Source organism: Musca autumnalis, unplaced genomic scaffold (genome assembly GCF_047663935.1).
Source record: "Musca autumnalis isolate F117 unplaced genomic scaffold, ASM4766393v1 scaffold_5, whole genome shotgun sequence".
NCBI lineage: Eukaryota > Metazoa > Arthropoda > Insecta > Diptera > Muscidae > Musca > Musca autumnalis.
Window position 1 is genome coordinate 15,933,815 of NW_027412088.1, and position 17,880 is coordinate 15,951,694.

The following is a 17,880-nucleotide window of genomic DNA, read 5'->3' on the forward strand; positions in this document are numbered from 1 at the left end:
CTTTGCACGCAGAAGTTCGTGGGTTCGATTCTCCGGCCAGGCAACATCAAAAATTTTCAACGGTGGCATCAAAAATTTTCAGCCTTCGGACTCGGCGATAAACAGTAGGTCCCATATCATTAAAATATGAATCGGGGGGCACTCATTGATATGAGAGAAGTCTCCCTTGTCCCGTATGGGATGTTGTGGAAAAAGGTTTTTGTTTTTTTCTTATTAGGACGAAGGACATTATGAAAGTTTTTAATTAATTGAGTTAATTGAGCTAACATGACCTAAGGTGTTTGTATTGAAAAAGTGAATTCTAACAAAGTCCCGCACACCCAGCCAATATGCTACGATCGTTTCGCAATTTGGAAGATATGAATCGCAGAACATCTTGTGTTCTTGATTTAGTTCTTTGTCGTCCCTAGGGTCTCTATAATTGTCCTTCCAAATTTGCTATCAAACTATCTTTCATTCTCTTGGTCACCATGACGGCGTGTTTGTTAAATTCGTACTTCTTTTCCAACAGCAACACCAAGGGCCATTTATAATTCTCCTATATCGACTGTTTTAGTCTCCCTTGTCCCTTCCGGGATGTTTGTGGAACAATTATTATAGTGTGTTTTAGGTAGTGGAGTCGACTTGAGAACATTTTACATGAAAATGAAATAAAAAGTTATATCTGTGAAAATGGGAGACGGTTTGTCTGTCTGGGCATAATTGTAGAAAATGTAAAAAACAAACGTCTTCTGCATTCTAAAATAAGTTTTCTTTGTTTTATTTTTTATTTAAACAACTAAAAAATATATATAAAATCTTACATTTTGTAACTAAACAAAAAAATACACACACATACAATAAAAATAATGTATAAATTAATAAAGAAGTGTCTTAACAAACTAATCGGATATCATCTATCTATTTACAAGAAACCAACAAAAATAGTTTTTGTTTTATATTTTTAAAAATTTCAACTGAAGACGATGAGCGATCATCATCTATGTTTTTTTTTCTTTAAGAATTTTCAAAATAAAACATATTATTCTTAAGAAATTTACAAACAGCATGGCACTCGGAAAACCTACAAAACTTTTATTTTATTTATTTTTTTCAATATCAAAACTACTGTACACAACACAAATCACAAAAATAATATATTTATATTAAAAATAATTATATACTCGTATATTTATATCGATCCTTTGTGGACATTTAAAATGTTAACTTTCTTCTTCTTCTTAATTGGAATAATGAGAGAAGTTGATGGTTGGTCTTACATTAAACTTAAGTTAGTGGGTGGTTTGGAGAATTGAGGGAGGGAGGGAGGAGAGTAGAGAGCATCTGAAAATAACAGTTAATCTTTGAGATACTGTTCCAATGGATTCGATCCACTTAATTTAGGAGAATTTGTGTCACCTAGAAAAAAAGATAATAAAAAGAAAGGATCATTAATGAATGACTCCCTTAAATGTTGTTTTTCTTTCCACAGACGCCTCTTCTACTTACTTATTGAGGTGTTTTGTTGCTTGGCATCATTTTGAGCACCCACACTTCCTGCCATGTCTAATCTTGGTGTTGTTTGGAGGCAGGTTATCCATTCACTTAGAGTTATTTTCTTATCATTATCGACATCACAATATCGTGGCAATTTGCGGCCACATTTACGCAGATTACTAGCAAAAAATATCAATTTTTTCATTATTTCAGTTTCAGAATTTGTTTTTTTTTGTTGTCTTTAATTAAACTTACTTTACAGTATTTACCAGTTCACGGAATGCCTTCCATTCTTTCTTTTCAAATGCTGAGTTTTTATTCTTATCCAATATAACAAAACTTAAGGTGGCTATACGTTCTTCTTCCGAACTCCAATTTGTTGTATTTACACTAAAATATGAAACAAAGAAAATAAAACAATAATTAAAAAATTTAAACCAAGAGGTAAGTCAATGAATTGGAATATAAAGCTAAGATGTTGTTTTTTAACATTATTTCTTTGTCATTTTAGATCCTTCTAAAAGATTTGATCGGTTTTATATATTTGATCCACCAAACAACGCTATATCTGCTCAATTTAGATGCAATGGGTAATTTATGACTGAATTCGTTCAAGAAATAAGATTGCCAAATTTGGTGTGAGCTATCGCCCTGTCACTTTCTGGTGCTCATCTATCTGCCTGTTGAATTGAACTACACACTTCCTCGGATCTGCCAGTTTTATGTCGCAGAAGCCTGGACGTCTTTTTCTCTGTGTTTATGAGCTATATGACGGTTCTCTTTGGGTATTTCCTTAAACCTTCACATTTCCTATGGGTCTTGCAAATACCCCATACGATGTCTTTGGGTATTTCCTTAAATCTCCACGACGCCTTTGGGACTTGCAAAAACCATCCACGACTTGTTTGGTACCTTCAATAAACTACCACGTTGTCCTTGGATCCATCAAAAAACTCCGTCATCTTTTCTATAGGAAAATTCATCGTCGGAATTTGAAAATTCGTCATCGATGAACTTTTCTATAGGAAAATTTATCGTCGATGAACACATCTATTCATCACCGATGAACTTTTCGATAAACATTTCTATAGGAAAAATCATCGTCGATGAACTTTTCTATAGGAAAATTCATTGCCGATGAACTTTTGTATAGGAAAATTTATCCCCAATGAACTTTTCTACAGGAAAATTCATCGTCGATGAACTTTTCTGTAGGAAAATTCATAGTCGATGAACTTTTCTATAGGAAAATTCATCGTCGATGAACTTTTCTACAGGAAAATTCATCGTCGATGAACTTTTCTGTAGGAAAATTCATCGTCGATGAACTTTTCTATAGGAAAATTCATCGTCGATGAACTTTTCTATAGGAAAATTCATCGTGCATGAACTTTTCTATATGAAAATTCATCGTCGATGAACTTTTCTATAGGAAAATTCATCGTCGATGAACTTTTCTATAGGAAAATTCATCGCCAATGAATTTTTTATAGGAAAATTCATCATCGATGAACTTTTCTATTGGAAAATTCATCATCGATGAACTTTTCTATAGGAAAATTCATCATCGATGAACTTTACTATAGGAAAATTCATCGTCGATGAACTTTTCTATTGGAAAATTCATCATCGATGAACTTTACTATAGGAAAATTCATCGTCGATGAACTTTTCTATTGGAAAATTCATCATCTATGAACTTTTCTATAGGAAAATTCGTCGTCGATAAACTTTTCTATTGGAAAATTCATCGTCGATAAACTTTTTATAGGAAAATTCATCGTCGATGAACTTTTCTATTGGAAAATTCATCGGCGATAAACTTTTTTATAGGAAAATTCATCGTCGATAAACTTTTTTATAGGAAAATTCATCGTCGATGAACTTTTCTATTAAAAAATTCATCTTCGATGAACCTTTATTGGAAAATTCAACTTCGATGAACTTTACTATTGGAAAATTCATCTTCGATGAACTTTTCTATAGGAAAATTCATCGTCGATGAACTTTTCTATGGGAAAATTCATCGTGGATGAACTTTTCTATAGGAAAATTCATCATCGATGAACTTTTCTATAGGAAAATTCATCGTCGATGAACTTTCCAATAGGAAAATTCATCTTCGATGAACTTTCTTTAGGAAAATTAATCTTCGATGAACTTTTCTATAGGAAAATTCATCATCGATAAACTTTCTATAGGAAAATTCATCATCGATGAACTTTTCTATAGGAAAATTCATCGTCGATGAACTTTTCTATAGGAATATTCATCATCGATGAACTTTTCCATAGGAAAGTTCATCATCGATGAACTTTTCTATATGAAAATTCATCGTCGATGAACTTTTTTATAGGAAAATTCATCGTCGATGAACTTTTCTTTAGGAAAATTCATCGCCGATGAACTTTTCTATAGGAAAATTCATCGTCGATGAACTTTTCTATAGGAAAATTCCTGATCGATGAACTTTTCTTTAGGAAAATTCATCGTCGATGAACTTTTCTATAGGAAAATTCATCGTCGATGAACTTTTCTATAGGAAAATTCATCATCGAAGAACTTTTCTATAGGAAAATTCCTGATCGATGAATTTTCTATAGGAAAATTCATCGCGATGAACCTTTCTATAGGAAAATTCATCGTCGATGAACTTTTCTATAGGAAAATTCATCGTCGATGAACTTTTCTATAGGAAAATTCATCGTCGATGAACTTTTATATAGGAAAATTCCTGATCGATGAATTTTCTATAGGAAAATTCATCGCGATGAACCTTTCTATAGGAAAATTCATCATCGAAATTCATCATCCTATAGAAAAGTTCATCGTCGATGAACTTTTTATAGGAAAATTCATCGTCGATGAACTTTTCTATAGGAAAATTCATCGTCGATGAACTTTTCTATAGGAAAATTCATCGTCGATGAACTTTTCTATAGGAAGAAAATTCATCGTCGATGAACTTTTCTATAGGAAGAAAATTCATCGTCGATGAACTTTTCTATAGGAAGAAAATTCATCGTCGATGAACTTTTCTATAGGAAGAAAATTCATCGTCGATGAACTTTTCTATAGGAAAATTCATTATCGTTGAACTTTTCTATAGGAAAATTCATCATCGATGAACTTTTCTATAGGAAAATTCATCATCGATGAACTTTTCTATAGGAAAATTCATCATCGATGAATTTTTTTATAGGAAAATTCCTGATCGATGAACTTTCTATAGGAAAATTCATCGCCGATGAACTTTTCTATAGGAATATTCATCATCGATGAACTTTTCTATAGGAAAGTTCATCATCGATGAACTTTTCTATATGAAAATTCATCGTCGATGAACTTTTTTATAGGAAAATTCATCGTCGATGAACTTTTCTATAGGAAAATTCATCGTCGATGAACTTTTCTATAGGAAAATTCATCGTCGAAGAACTTTTATATAGGAAAATTCCTGATCGATGAATTTTCTATAGGAAAATTCATCGCGATGAACCTTTCTATAGGAAAATTCATCATCGAAATTCATCATCCTATAGAAAAGTTCATCGTCGATGAACTTTTTATAGGAAAATTCATCGTCGATGAACTTTTCTATAGGAAAATTCATCGTCGATGAACTTTTCTATAGGAAAATTCATCGTCGATGAACTTTTCTATAGGAAGAAAATTCATCGTCGATGAACTTTTCTATAGGAAGAAAATTCATCGTCGATGAACTTTTCTATAGGAAGAAAATTCATCGTCGATGAACTTTTCTATAGGAAGAAAATTCATCGTCGATGAACTTTTCTATAGGAAGAAAATTCATCGTCGATGAACTTTTCTATAGGAAGAAAATTCATCGTCGATGAACTTTTCTATAGGAAAATTCATTATCGTTGAACTTTTCTATAGGAAAATTCATCATCGATGAACTTTTCTATAGGAAAATTCATCATCGATGAACTTTTCTATAGGAAAATTCATCATCGATGAATTTTTTTATAGGAAAATTCCTGATCGATGAACTTTCTATAGGAAAATTCATCGCCGATGAACTTTTCTATAGGAATATTCATCATCGATGAACTTTTCTATAGGAAAGTTCATCATCGATGAACTTTTCTATATGAAAATTCTATTGTGTTTAAAGTTTTTATTGAGACTAAAAAAATGTATACAAGTTTTGGAAAAAAAAACTTATACAATTAAAGGCATGACATGCTATGTTGAATATAGTATTTTAACAGCAAAGTAAACATACAAATGAGTAAAACATTCTAATTACAACACTCTCCCTGAATGTATAAACATTTGTTTTAAAATTATCAATTAACGTATTATGGATTTATAAAAGACCAAAGTAATTCATTAACTTATTAAGTTTTTGTACTGATATAGGTTTCGTGAGGGCATCTGCTACCATTTCGTTTGTTGAGATATATTCTAGGGTAACTTCTTTTGCTTCGATTTTTTGTCTAATGAACTTTGCTTTTATATCCACATGCTTTGTTCTGTTTGAATAGTTGTTGTTCAGGGCCACTTGTATAGCCCCCTTATTGTCACAAAATAATTTGATGGCTGTTTCGCAATCTGGGTTGAGTTCCTTTTCCAGCCTTTTTAACCAAATTGATTCTTGAATAGCTGCAGTCACGGACATAAATTCAGCTTCTGTTGAAGAAAGTGCTACGGTCTTTTGTTTTTTCGTTGCCCATGAAATAGCAGCTGATTGATAAATAAATACGTAGCCTGTTGTTGACTGTCGATCATCCACATTGCCTGCCCAATCAGCATCGCAATAACCGATCATGTTTGATTGTTTACTACTTGCTCTGTAAACCAAACCTTTATCAAGCGTTCCCTTTAAATAACGCATTACACGCTTTACGGCCTCCCAATGAGCTTTGCCAGGGTTTGTGCTAAAACGACTTAACACATTAACGGCGTATGATATATCTGGACGTGATATCTGTGATGCAAACAACAGACATCCAATTGCCTGCATATATGGAATACGTGACATTTCATTTTTCTCTTTGTCATTCTTTGGGCTCATAGAAGACGATAGTTTTTGATTAATATCGATTGGCGTTGAAATAGGGTTACAATCATCCATTCTAAAACGCTTCAACACATCCGCTATGTATTTGCTTTGGTCTAACTTTATGTGATCTACGCCTCGTGTGATCTTCATTCCAAGCACAGTTGATACTTCACCCATATCTTTCATTTTGAACGCTTTAGAAAGTTTCTTCTTTACGTTTCGGACCGCCTTGATATTATCCGAAAAAATGAGAACATCGTCGACGTATATTGCGACATAAAGCTTATACCCGTTGTTGGTATCGTGGTATATACATTGGTCGATGTCACTCCGCACAAGACCCATTTTCAACAATTCATTATTAATAGTCTGGTTCCAGACTCTACCAGACTGTTTTAAACCATACAAAGATTTCTTGAGTCTGCATACCTTTTTCGAACCATCACCAAATCCTTCTGGCTGGTGCATGTATATAGTTTCTTTGAGGTTTCCATTTAAGTATGCACTGACCGCATCCATTTGATGTATCACCATGTCGTTTTTTGCAGCAAGGGCAACAAGAAATCTTACCGATTCATATCTAACGACGGGGGAAAATGTTTCGTTAAAATCTATTCCTTCTCGCTGTGTAAATCCCTTCGCTACCAGCCTAGCTTTCCATTTCTTTGGATTACCATCATTACCACATTTGGTTCTGAACACCCATTTGCACTGCACGGCCTTTTCACCCGGTGGTAATTCTGTCAAAACCCACGTATTATTTGACTTCAGTGAGTTGATTTCTTCGTTCATAGCAGATTTCCAATTTTCCGCATGCTCTGAAGACATTGCTTCTTTGAAACTTCCTGGATCAGTCGAAACAAACTCCATTGCACAAAAACTTGATGACGGTTGATTTCTGTTTGCGATTCTTTCAGATCTGCGTATAGTCGGTCCTTCACTGCTCGGTTGGTTATTATGCATATCCGGCGACCATGTGCTATCAGTTCGTCTTTCTGCATTATCACAATTCGAAGGCCAATCAGTATCCAAATATTCGCTGTCCGACTCCGATTCAGGATATGCCTCGCCAGGAACTAAGGTGCCGTCGGCTTGTTCATCGTCATTATCCGTTTCGCTATAACGTGGCGAAGGGGTCGATTCACTGTCACGATTTGATGGGACATCAATTGCTTCTGATGCGACATCAATTTCACTCTCCCCTGAATCGACACCACCATAATGTACCAAATCAGGATAATAGAAATCTTGCACACTATTTTCTGTTGCCATTACTTGGCTATGTTCTAGGAAAACAACATCTCGACTTATAATTATACTGCCATCATTAGGGTTGTACAAACGATATCCTTTGCTTTCACTGCTGTATCCCACCATGATACACTCGGTCGATTTCGGATCTAGTTTTGATCTCCTTTCTTTTGGAATATGAACTAACGCTGGGCAACCAAAAACTCTCAAAAATTTCAAATTTTGTTTGCGTCCAGTCCATATTTCTTCTGGGCATTTGTCTGACCCACGGCAAGGAACACGATTAATTAAAAATGCGGACGTGGCTGCGGCTTCAGCCCAAAAACGATGATCTAGACCACTATCTAGAAGCATACATCGAACTCTTTCCATAATAGTTCGATTCATCCGCTCTGCAACGCCGTTCTGTTCAGGAGAATATACACAAGTCCTTTGATGAACTATTCCTTGTTCCTTAAAGAAATTTGAAAACTGCTTGTTCACATATTCTCCTCCATTATCTGTTCGAAGAATTTTAATTCTCCTTCCGGTTTGCTTCTCAACCACAGATTTGAATTCTACGAATTTGGAAAAAACATCCGATTTTCTCTTCAACGGATATACAACCACTTTTCGAGAGAAGTCGTCGACGAAAGTAACTAGAAAACGACTTCCGGAAAATGACGTTGTGCTGAGTGGTCCCACAACATCCGAATGGACGAGTTCCAACAATTCAGTCGCTCTAGTACCTTCTTCATTATTTGGCCTGCGTGTTTGCTTACCCTTAACACAAATCGTACACAGACCTTCCTCTTTATTTGAGAATTGCATTCCGATATTCGCATCTTTCACTTCATGGAGCTTTTTATTGCAGATGTGGCCCATTCTCCGATGCCACAAGTTAAAATCGTTTTTTACAACTAAAGCACTAGAAGACACTTTGGTAGATGAGCTCTCCAAACGATATAACTCATTAAAAACTCTTGCAGACGCTATGATCTTTCCTTTACAATCAGATATTCGACATACATCACCTTCAAATGTCACCTTCTTGTTGTTTCTTGTAATTTGCCTAACAGAAAGTAAATTAGTGCACAATTTAGGCACATACTCCACATCCTTTACGGTGATAGTTTTGGCTTTGTTTTTACAGTTGATTTCCAAGTCGATATCTCCAACACATTTGACCTCAAGCTCTTCTTTATTAGCCACAATTACCTTCTTAGATTCCACGCCTCTAATGTTGTACATATCCAAGTTGCTATTGGTCATGTGGTTACTTGCTCCGCTATCTATAAACCAATAATTTGAGTTCGCATTTGTTTCAGTTGTTGCTTTTGCGCATAATGTAACGCCTTTCGTTGCAAATAAAACCTCAGATTTCTTGTGATTATTTCCTTGACCACCATTTGAATAGGATTTGTTCGGGCAGTTCTTCGAAATATGGCCCACTTTCTTGCAATTATAACAAACTATTTGCTTCTTGAATTTCTTTGACGTCTTTGCTTGAAGTGCAGCTTGCTTTCCTGGCGCTTGGTCAAATTTTGCATCCTGGAGTAAAAGGTTCTTTACCATATCGACGGTCAACTTTCCTTTTGAGTTCTCCACGGCCATCACCAGGGGTTTGAAATCATCAGTTAAACCGGCCAACATCAATGAAGCCGTTAGTTCGTCGTCTATATTCAAGCCAGCGTTCTTGACTTTTAATGCAATAATTACCAATTCGTTAACGTAGTCCTCAATTGTCTTGTAATTTTGCATTTTAATGTTAACCAACTGCTTCAGAAGTTCAACCTTACGAGTTAGGCCCGTATCCTCGTACGCTTTTACCAAAGCCGTCCATGCTTCTTTTGCGGTTGTCGCTGCTGCTATGTGTCCATAATTATTCGGGTCAACCATAAGCGTAATCTCGGCCAGCGCACGTTCGTTCAAATCCGTATTGGGCATCGCCTCGCTAACTGCTTTCCAGCAACCTTTAATAACTAGCAAGGATTTCGCCTGTCTTTTCCAGACATCAAAATTTTCTCTGCCCCTCAGTCTCTCCACAGGACAAGATATTTGAGCGCTTGTCATATTTTTTTCACTTTTTTCAACAGCACAGAAAAAAAACGATTTGAAAAAATATTCCGTGTCTATAGGCCCATAACCTATTGTGTTTAAAGTTTTTATTGAGACTAAAAAAATGTATACAAGTTTTGGAAAAAAAAAACTTATACAATTAAAGGCATGACATGCTATGTTGAATATAGTATTTTAACAGCAAAGTAAACATACAAATGAGTAAAACATTCTAATTACAACAAATTCATCGTCGATGAACTTTTTTATAGGAAAATTCATCGTCGATGAACTTTTCTATAGGAAAATTCATCGTCGATGAACTTTTCTATAGGAAAATTCATCGTCGATGAACTTTTCTATAGGAAAATTCATCGTCGATGAACTTTTCTATAGGAAAATTCATCGTCGATGAACTTTTCTATAGGAAAATTCATCGTCGATGAACTTTTCTATAGGAAAATTCATCGTCGATGAACTTTTCTATAGGAAAATTCATCGTCGATGAACTTTTCTATAGGAAAATTCATCGTCGATGAACTTTTCTATAGGAAAATTCATCGTCGATGAACTTTTCTATAGGAAAATTCATCGTCGATGAACTTTTCTATAGGAAAATTCATCGTCGATGAACTTTTTTATAGGAAAATTCATCGTAGATGAACTTTTCTATAGGAAAATTCATCGTCGATGAACTTATCTATAGGAAAATTCATCGTCGATAAACTTTTCTATAGGAAAATTCATCGTCGATGAACTTTTCTATAGGAAAATTCATCGTCGATGAACTTTTCTATAGGAAAATTCATCGTCGATGAACTTTTCTATAGGAAAATTCATCATCGAAGAACTTTTCTATAGGAAAATTCCTGATCGATGAACCTTTGTATAGGAAAATTCATCGTCGATGAACTTTTCTATAGGAAAATTCATCGTCGAAGAACTTTTATATAGGAAAATTCCTGATCGATGAATTTTCTATAGGAAAATTCATCGCGATGAACCTTTCTATAGGAAAATTCATCATCGAAATTCATCATCCTATAGAAAAGTTCATCGTCGATGAACTTTTTATAGGAAAATTCATCGTCGATGAACTTTTCTATAGGAAAATTCATCGTCGATGAACTTTTCTATAGGAAAATTCATCGTCGATGAACTTTTCTATAGGAAGAAAATTCATCGTCGATGAACTTTTCTATAGGAAGAAAATTCATCGTCGATGAACTTTTCTATAGGAAGAAAATTCATCGTCGATGAACTTTTCTATAGGAAGAAAATTCATCGTCGATGAACTTTTCTATAGGAAGAAAATTCATCGTCGATGAACTTTTCTATAGGAAAATTCATTATCGTTGAACTTTTCTATAGGAAAATTCATCATCGATGAACTTTTCTATAGGAAAATTCATCATCGATGAACTTTTCTATAGGAAAATTCATCATTGATGAATTTTTTTATAGGAAAATTCCTGATCGATGAACTTTTCTATAGGAATATTCATCATCGATGAACTTTTCTATAGGAAAATTCATCTTCGATGAACTTTTCTATAGGAAAATTCATCGTCGATGAACTTTTCTATAGGAAAATTCATCGTCGATGAACTTTTCTATAGGAAAATTCATCGTCGATGAACTTTTCTATAGGAAAATTCATCGTCGATGAACTTTTCTATAGGAAAATTCATCGTCGATGAACTTTTCTATAGGAAAATTCATCGTCGATGAACTTTTCTATAGGAAAATTCATCATCGAAGAACTTTTCTATAGGAAAATTCATCGTCGATGAACTTTTCTATAGGAAAATTCATCATCGAAGAACTTTTCTATAGGAAAATTCCTGATCGATGAACCATTGTATAGGAAAATTCATCATCGATGAACTTTTCTATACGGAAATTCATCATCGATGAACTTTTCTATAGGAAAATTTATCGTCGATGAACTTTTTTATAGGAAAATTCATCGTCGATGAACTTTTCTATAGGAAAATTCATCGTCGATGAACTTTTCTATAGGAAAATTCATCGTCGATGAACTTTTCTATAGGAAAATTCATCGTCGATGAACTTTTCTATAGGAAAATTCATCGTCGATGAACTTTTCTATAGGAAAATTCATCTTTGATGAACTTTCTATAGGAAAATTCATCGCCGATGAACTTTTCTATAGGAAAATTCATCGTCGATGAACTTTTCTATAGGAAAATTCATCGTCGATGAACTTTTCTATAGGAAAATTCATCGTCGATGAACTTTTCTATAGGAAACTTTTCTATAGGAAAATTCATCGTCGATGAACTTTTCTATAGGAAAATTCATCGTCGATGAACTTTTCTATAGCAAAATTCATCGTCGATGAACTTTTCTATAGGAAAATTCATCGTCGATGAACTTTTTTATAGGAAAATTCATCGTAGATGAACTTTTCTATAGGAAAATTCATCGTCGATGAACTTATCTATAGGAAAATTCATCGTCGATAAACTTTTCTATAGGAAAATTCATCGTCGATGAACTTTTCTATAGGAAAATTCATCGTCGATGAACTTTTCTATAGGAAAATTCATCATCGAAGAACTTTTCTATAGGAAAATTCCTGATCGATGAACCTTTGTATAGGAAAATTCATCATCGATGAACTTTTCTATAGGAAAATTCATCGTCGATGAACTTTTTTATAGGAAAATTCATCGTCGATGAACTTTTCTTTAGGAAAATTCATCATCGAAGAACTTTTCTATAGGAAAATTCATCGTCGATGAACTTTTCTATAGGAAAATTCATCATCGAAGAACTTTTCTATAGGAAAATTCCTGATCGATGAACCATTGTATAGGAAAATTCATCATCGATGAACTTTTCTATACGAAAATTCATCATCGATGAACTTTTCTATAGGAAAATTTATCGTCGCTGAACTTTTCTATAGGAAAATTCATCGTCGATGAACTTTTCTATAGGAAAATTCATCGTCGATGAACTTTTCTATAGGAAAATTTATCGTCGATGAACTTTTCTATAGGAAAATTTATCGTCGCTGAACTTTTCTATAGGAAAATTTATCGTCGCTGAACTTTTCTATAGGAAAATTCATCATCGATGAACTATAGGAAAATTTCTATAGGAAAATTCATTGTCGATGAACTTTTCTATAGGAAAATTTATCATCGATGAACATTTCTATAGGAAAATTTATCTGTGGTTAACTTTTTTATAGGAAAATCCATCGTCGATGAACTTTTCTATAGGAAAATTCATCGTCGATGAACTTTTCTATAGGAAAATTCATCGTCGATGAACTTTTCTATAGGAAAATTCATCGTCGATGAACTTATCTATAGGAAAATTCATCGTCGATAAACTTTTCTATAGGAAAATTCATCGTCGATGAACTTTTCTATAGGAAAATTCATCGTCGATGAACTTTTCTATAGGAAAATTCATCATCGAAGAACTTTTCTATAGGAAAATTCCTGATCGATGAACCTTTGTATAGGAAAATTCATCATCGATGAACTTTTCTATAGGAAAATTCATCGTCGATGAACTTTTTTATAGGAAAATTCATCGTCGATGAACTTTTCTTTAGGAAAATTCATCATCGAAGAACTTTTCTATAGGAAAATTCATCGTCGATGAACTTTTCTATAGGAAAATTCATCGTCGATGAACTTTTCTATAGGAAAATTTATCGTCGATGAACTTTTCTATAGGAAAATTCATCGTCGATGAACTTTTCTGTAGGAAAATTCATCGTCGATGAACTTTTCTATAGGAAAATTCATCGTCGATGAACTTTTCTATAGGAAAATTTATCGTCGATGAACTTTTCTATAGGAAAATTTATCGTCGCTGAACTTTTCTATAGGAAAATTTATCGTCGCTGAACTTTTCTATAGGAAAATTCATCATCGATGAACTATAGGAAAATTCATTGTCGATGAACTTTTCTATAGGAAAATTTATCATCGATGAACATTTCTATAGGAAAATTTATCTGCGATTAAGTTTTTTATAGGAAAATCCATCGTCGATGAACTTTTCTATAGGAAAATTCATCGTCGATGAACTTTTCTATAGGAAAATTCATCGTCGATGAACTTTTCTATAGGAAAATTCATCGTCGATGAACTTTTCTATAGGAAAATTCATCGTCGATGAACTTTTCTATAGGAAAATTCATCGTCGATGAACTTTTCTATAGGAAAATTCATCGTCGATGAACTTTTCTATAGGAAAATTCATCGTCGATGAACTTTTCTATAGGAAAATTCATCGTCGATGAACTTTTCTATAGGAAAATTCATCGTCGTTGAACTTTTCTATAGGAAAATTCATCGTCGATGAACTTTTCTATAGGAAAATTCATCATCGATGAACTTTTCTATAGGAAAATTCATCGTCGATGAACTTTTCTATAGGAAAATTCATCGTCGATGAACTTTTCTATAGGAAAATTCATCGTCGATGAACTTTTCTATAGGAAAATTCATCGTCGATGAACTTTTCTATAGGAAAATTCATCGTCGATGAACTTTTCTATAGGAAAATTCATTGTCGATGAACTTTTCTGTAGGAAAATTCATCGCCAATGAACTTTTTTATAGGAAAATGTATCGCCAATGAACCTTTTTATAGGAAAATTCATCGTCGATGAACTTTTCTATAGGAAAATTAATGGTCGAGGAACTTTTCAATAGGAAAATTCATCGTCGATGAACTTTTCTATAGGAAAATTCTATAGTCCTCTAGATGATCTTTGTGTTCTCCTACATGTTTATGTGTGCTTTATTTGACCGTCTTAAAAATTTGAGAAATGCTTGTTTAATAAAGCCTCCTGCCCTTGCCCTCTTTTAAAAGTTTATTGACGTCCAACAATATGGTTCCACAACTTACCCAGCATATGCACCAGTAATTATTTTTGTTTTTAAAAATTCTTTGAGATCTTTCAGGAAAACTACTTTCTTCTCTTCGGGACAGCCTTTCATGGCCCTGGTGGCTGTATAGAATGAATCGCACTGGGGTCGGCGATGTTTTACCCATGTTCCTTGTATCGTTTTACCCGTATCTTCATTGACACACCAACAGTATGGTGTTGAATTGTAGCATTGGATGCGTTGGAAGCGGCCATCGGGTGTACAATCCGGAACATAATATAAATTGTAGCCAAACTGCTAGATATCGAAAGAGAGCGAGAGGGACAAAGGGAAATAGAATTATTATCGATGAAAGCGCAGTCATGAGTACTACCAACTACCACCTACCTTTTTCTCTTCCAATGCTGCTGCCTGATCAGCTAAGCAATCTGATTCGCTATCAGATTCCTTCGGCGGCGACATCTCGGTGGGGGGTTTTAAAACTTTAAAAAATTTCCCAAAATTTATAAAACAAATTCAAAAATTATTATAAAAACCCCAACAACTAAACATGCCATGCTCTCAAACTATGCTTTCAATGATCGGAAAAAGAGGTGAGTTATTGATGATAGATAGAGGACGCCCAGTTGGTGGGCGGAAGAAGAGAGAAGAAAGGCAAATTTCAACAAGAAGAGTTCCAAATTGTTACAAAGAAAGGAGAACAGAATCAGAATAGAGAAAAGAACAAGGGCATAGTTATAGAAGAAGATACAATAAATACATACAAATGTTGATAGACAAAATTATTATTTATAAACATGCAGAGTACGTACTATATATGGATGGAAATATCGTCGATGAACCATCATCATCGGTCTCTTCGTAATCATCGCCGTCATCGTAGTCCAAATGTTGGCTACTGCTATCTTCGTCATTGTCAGCAGCAGCACCATTGCTTTCATTGTCCTCATACGAATCTGGACGGAAACGATTTTGATGGTTATTATTATTGTTATGGTGATGCGGAATGTTGTTGTTAAGATGATGGTGTTGTTGTTGACTGGACGTGCTCGTGGAGGAGGAGGATGTTGCAGTTGAATGTTGCTGTTGTTGTTGATTGTTGTTGTTCGTATTGATCGTGGATGGATATGCCGTGTTCGAGTGTAAAATATTATTGTTTTTGCGATGCTTTGTGTTATTGTTGTGGTGGCTGTTGTTGTTGTTATGTTTTTGACCCATTATTAGTAAATGACCTGACAAGAACACATTTCGGTTTTTCACAATTAAAATTAGCCAATTGAGTTTTCCAATTAAAACAACATTTATAATAAAAAAAACTCCAAAAATGAAAATCATGCGAAATTTTTTATTTTCATTTTTGTAATGGACCCAAACATTTAGAGAGGAGTAGTATACACAGAATAGAGAGAGGGGTAGAATGTTTTGTGTAGTGTCATATCTACAATACTTACGGTTAGAACCATCCTTGGACAGACAGCTATTCCACTCCAAACGTGATAAACGTTCGTCGCTATCGACATCACAGAATTTACCAAAAGCTCGCCCACAACGTTTGGGTTTGACGGCCTATAAGAGGAAAGGGGGAAATTAGAGAAAGTACGAAAATTTCTATGGGAAAGTTCATCCTCTATGGACTACTGTGTAAAAATTTATCCCGATGAACTTTTCTATAGGAAAATTCATCGTCGATGAACTTTTCTATAGTAAAATTCATCGTCGATGAACTTTTCTATAGGAAAATTCATCGTCGATGAACTTTTCTATAGGAAAATTCATCGTCGATGAACTTTTCTATAGGAAAATTCATCGTCGATGAACTTTTCTATAGGAAAATTCATCGTCGATGAACTTTTCTATAGGAAAATTCATCGTCGATGAACTTTTCTTTAGGAAAAATTCATCGTCGATGAACTTTTCTATGGGAAAATTCATCATCGATGAACTTTTCTATAGGAAAATTCATCATCGATGGCCTATCCTATAGGAAAATTCATCGTCGATGGCCTATCCTATAGGAATTTTCATCGTCGATGAACTTTTCTGTAGGAAAATTCATCGTCAATGAACTTTTCTATAGGAAAATTCATCTTCGATGAACTTTTCTATAGGAAAATTCATCATCGATGAACTTTTCCATAGGAAAATTCATCATCGACGAACTTTTCTATAGGAAAATTCATCATCGATGAACTTTTCTATAGGAAAATTCATCATCGATGAACTTTTCTATAGGAAAATTCATCATCGATGAACTTTTCTATAGGAAAATTCATCATCGATGAACTTTTCTATAGGAAAATTCATCGTCGATGAACTTTTCTATTGAAAACTTCATCGTCGATGAACTTTTCTATTGGAAACTTCATCGTCGATGAACTTTTCTATAGGAAAATTCATCGTCGATGAACTTTTCTTTAGGAAAAATTCATTGTCGATAAACTTTTCTATGGGAAAATTCATCATCGATGAACTTTTCTATAGGAAAATTCATCGTCGATGATCTTTTCTATAGGAAAATTCATCGTCGATGAACTTTTCTATAGGAAAATTCATCATCGATGAACTTTTCTATAGGAAAATTCATCGTCGATGAAATTTTCTATAGGAAAATTCATCGTCGATAAATATTCTATGGGAAAATTCATCATCGATGAACTTTTCTATAGGAAAATTCATCATCGATGGCCTATCCTATAGGAAAATTCATCGTCGATGGCCTATCCTATAGGAATTTTCATCGTCGATGAACTTTTCTGTAGGAAAATTCATCGTCAATGAACTTTTCTATAGGAAAATTCATCATCGATGAACTTTTCTATAGGAAAATTCATCATCGATGAACTTTTCCATAGGAAAATTCATCATCGACGAACTTTTCTATAGGAAAATTCATCATCGATGAACTTTTCTATAGGAAAATTCATCATCGATGAACTTTTCTATAGGAAAATTCATCGTCGATGAACTTTTCTATTGAAAACTTCATCGTCGATGAACTTTTCTATTGGAAACTTCATCGTCGATGAACTTTTCTATAGGAAAATTCATCGTCGATGAACTTTTCTATAGGAAAATTCATCGTCGATGAACTTTTCTATAGGAAAATTCATCGTCGATGAACTTTTCTATAGGAAAATTCATCGTCGATGAACTTTTCTATAGGAAAATTCATCGTCGATGAACTTTTCTATAGGAAAATTCATC

The 17,880-nt window shown here is 34.0% G+C and overlaps 2 protein-coding genes across 11 annotated transcripts in view; one reads left to right on the top strand and one right to left on the bottom strand.

Annotated features, from left to right (window-relative positions):
• MED23 (mediator complex subunit 23) overlaps positions 1 to 17,880 on the top strand; it is a 238,667-nt gene that overhangs the window by 44,654 nt on the left and 176,133 nt on the right. The gene's annotated exons all lie outside the window — the stretch shown is intronic.
• magu (SPARC related modular calcium binding-like protein magu) overlaps positions 730 to 17,880 on the bottom strand; it is a 95,355-nt gene continuing 78,204 nt past the window's right edge. For 2 of the 10 annotated variants that reach the window (XM_073989865.1, XM_073989866.1), the window contains exons 5-11: positions 16,128 to 16,242; positions 15,489 to 15,632; positions 15,064 to 15,158; positions 14,696 to 14,970; positions 1,732 to 1,866; positions 1,489 to 1,655; positions 730 to 1,398 (exon numbers count right to left, since the gene is read on the bottom strand). In XM_073989865.1, coding sequence (XP_073845966.1) covers positions 1,337 to 1,398; positions 1,489 to 1,655; positions 1,732 to 1,866; positions 14,696 to 14,970; positions 15,064 to 15,158; positions 15,489 to 15,632; positions 16,128 to 16,242 — 993 coding nt within the window. In that variant the 3' untranslated portion in view covers positions 730 to 1,336. Of the gene's footprint in view, positions 1,399 to 1,488; positions 1,656 to 1,731; positions 1,867 to 14,695; positions 14,974 to 15,063; positions 15,159 to 15,488; positions 15,909 to 16,127; positions 16,243 to 17,880 lie in introns of all 10 variants that reach the window. The other 8 variants (XM_073989864.1, XM_073989863.1, XM_073989862.1 and 5 more) reach the window with 4 other exon arrangements.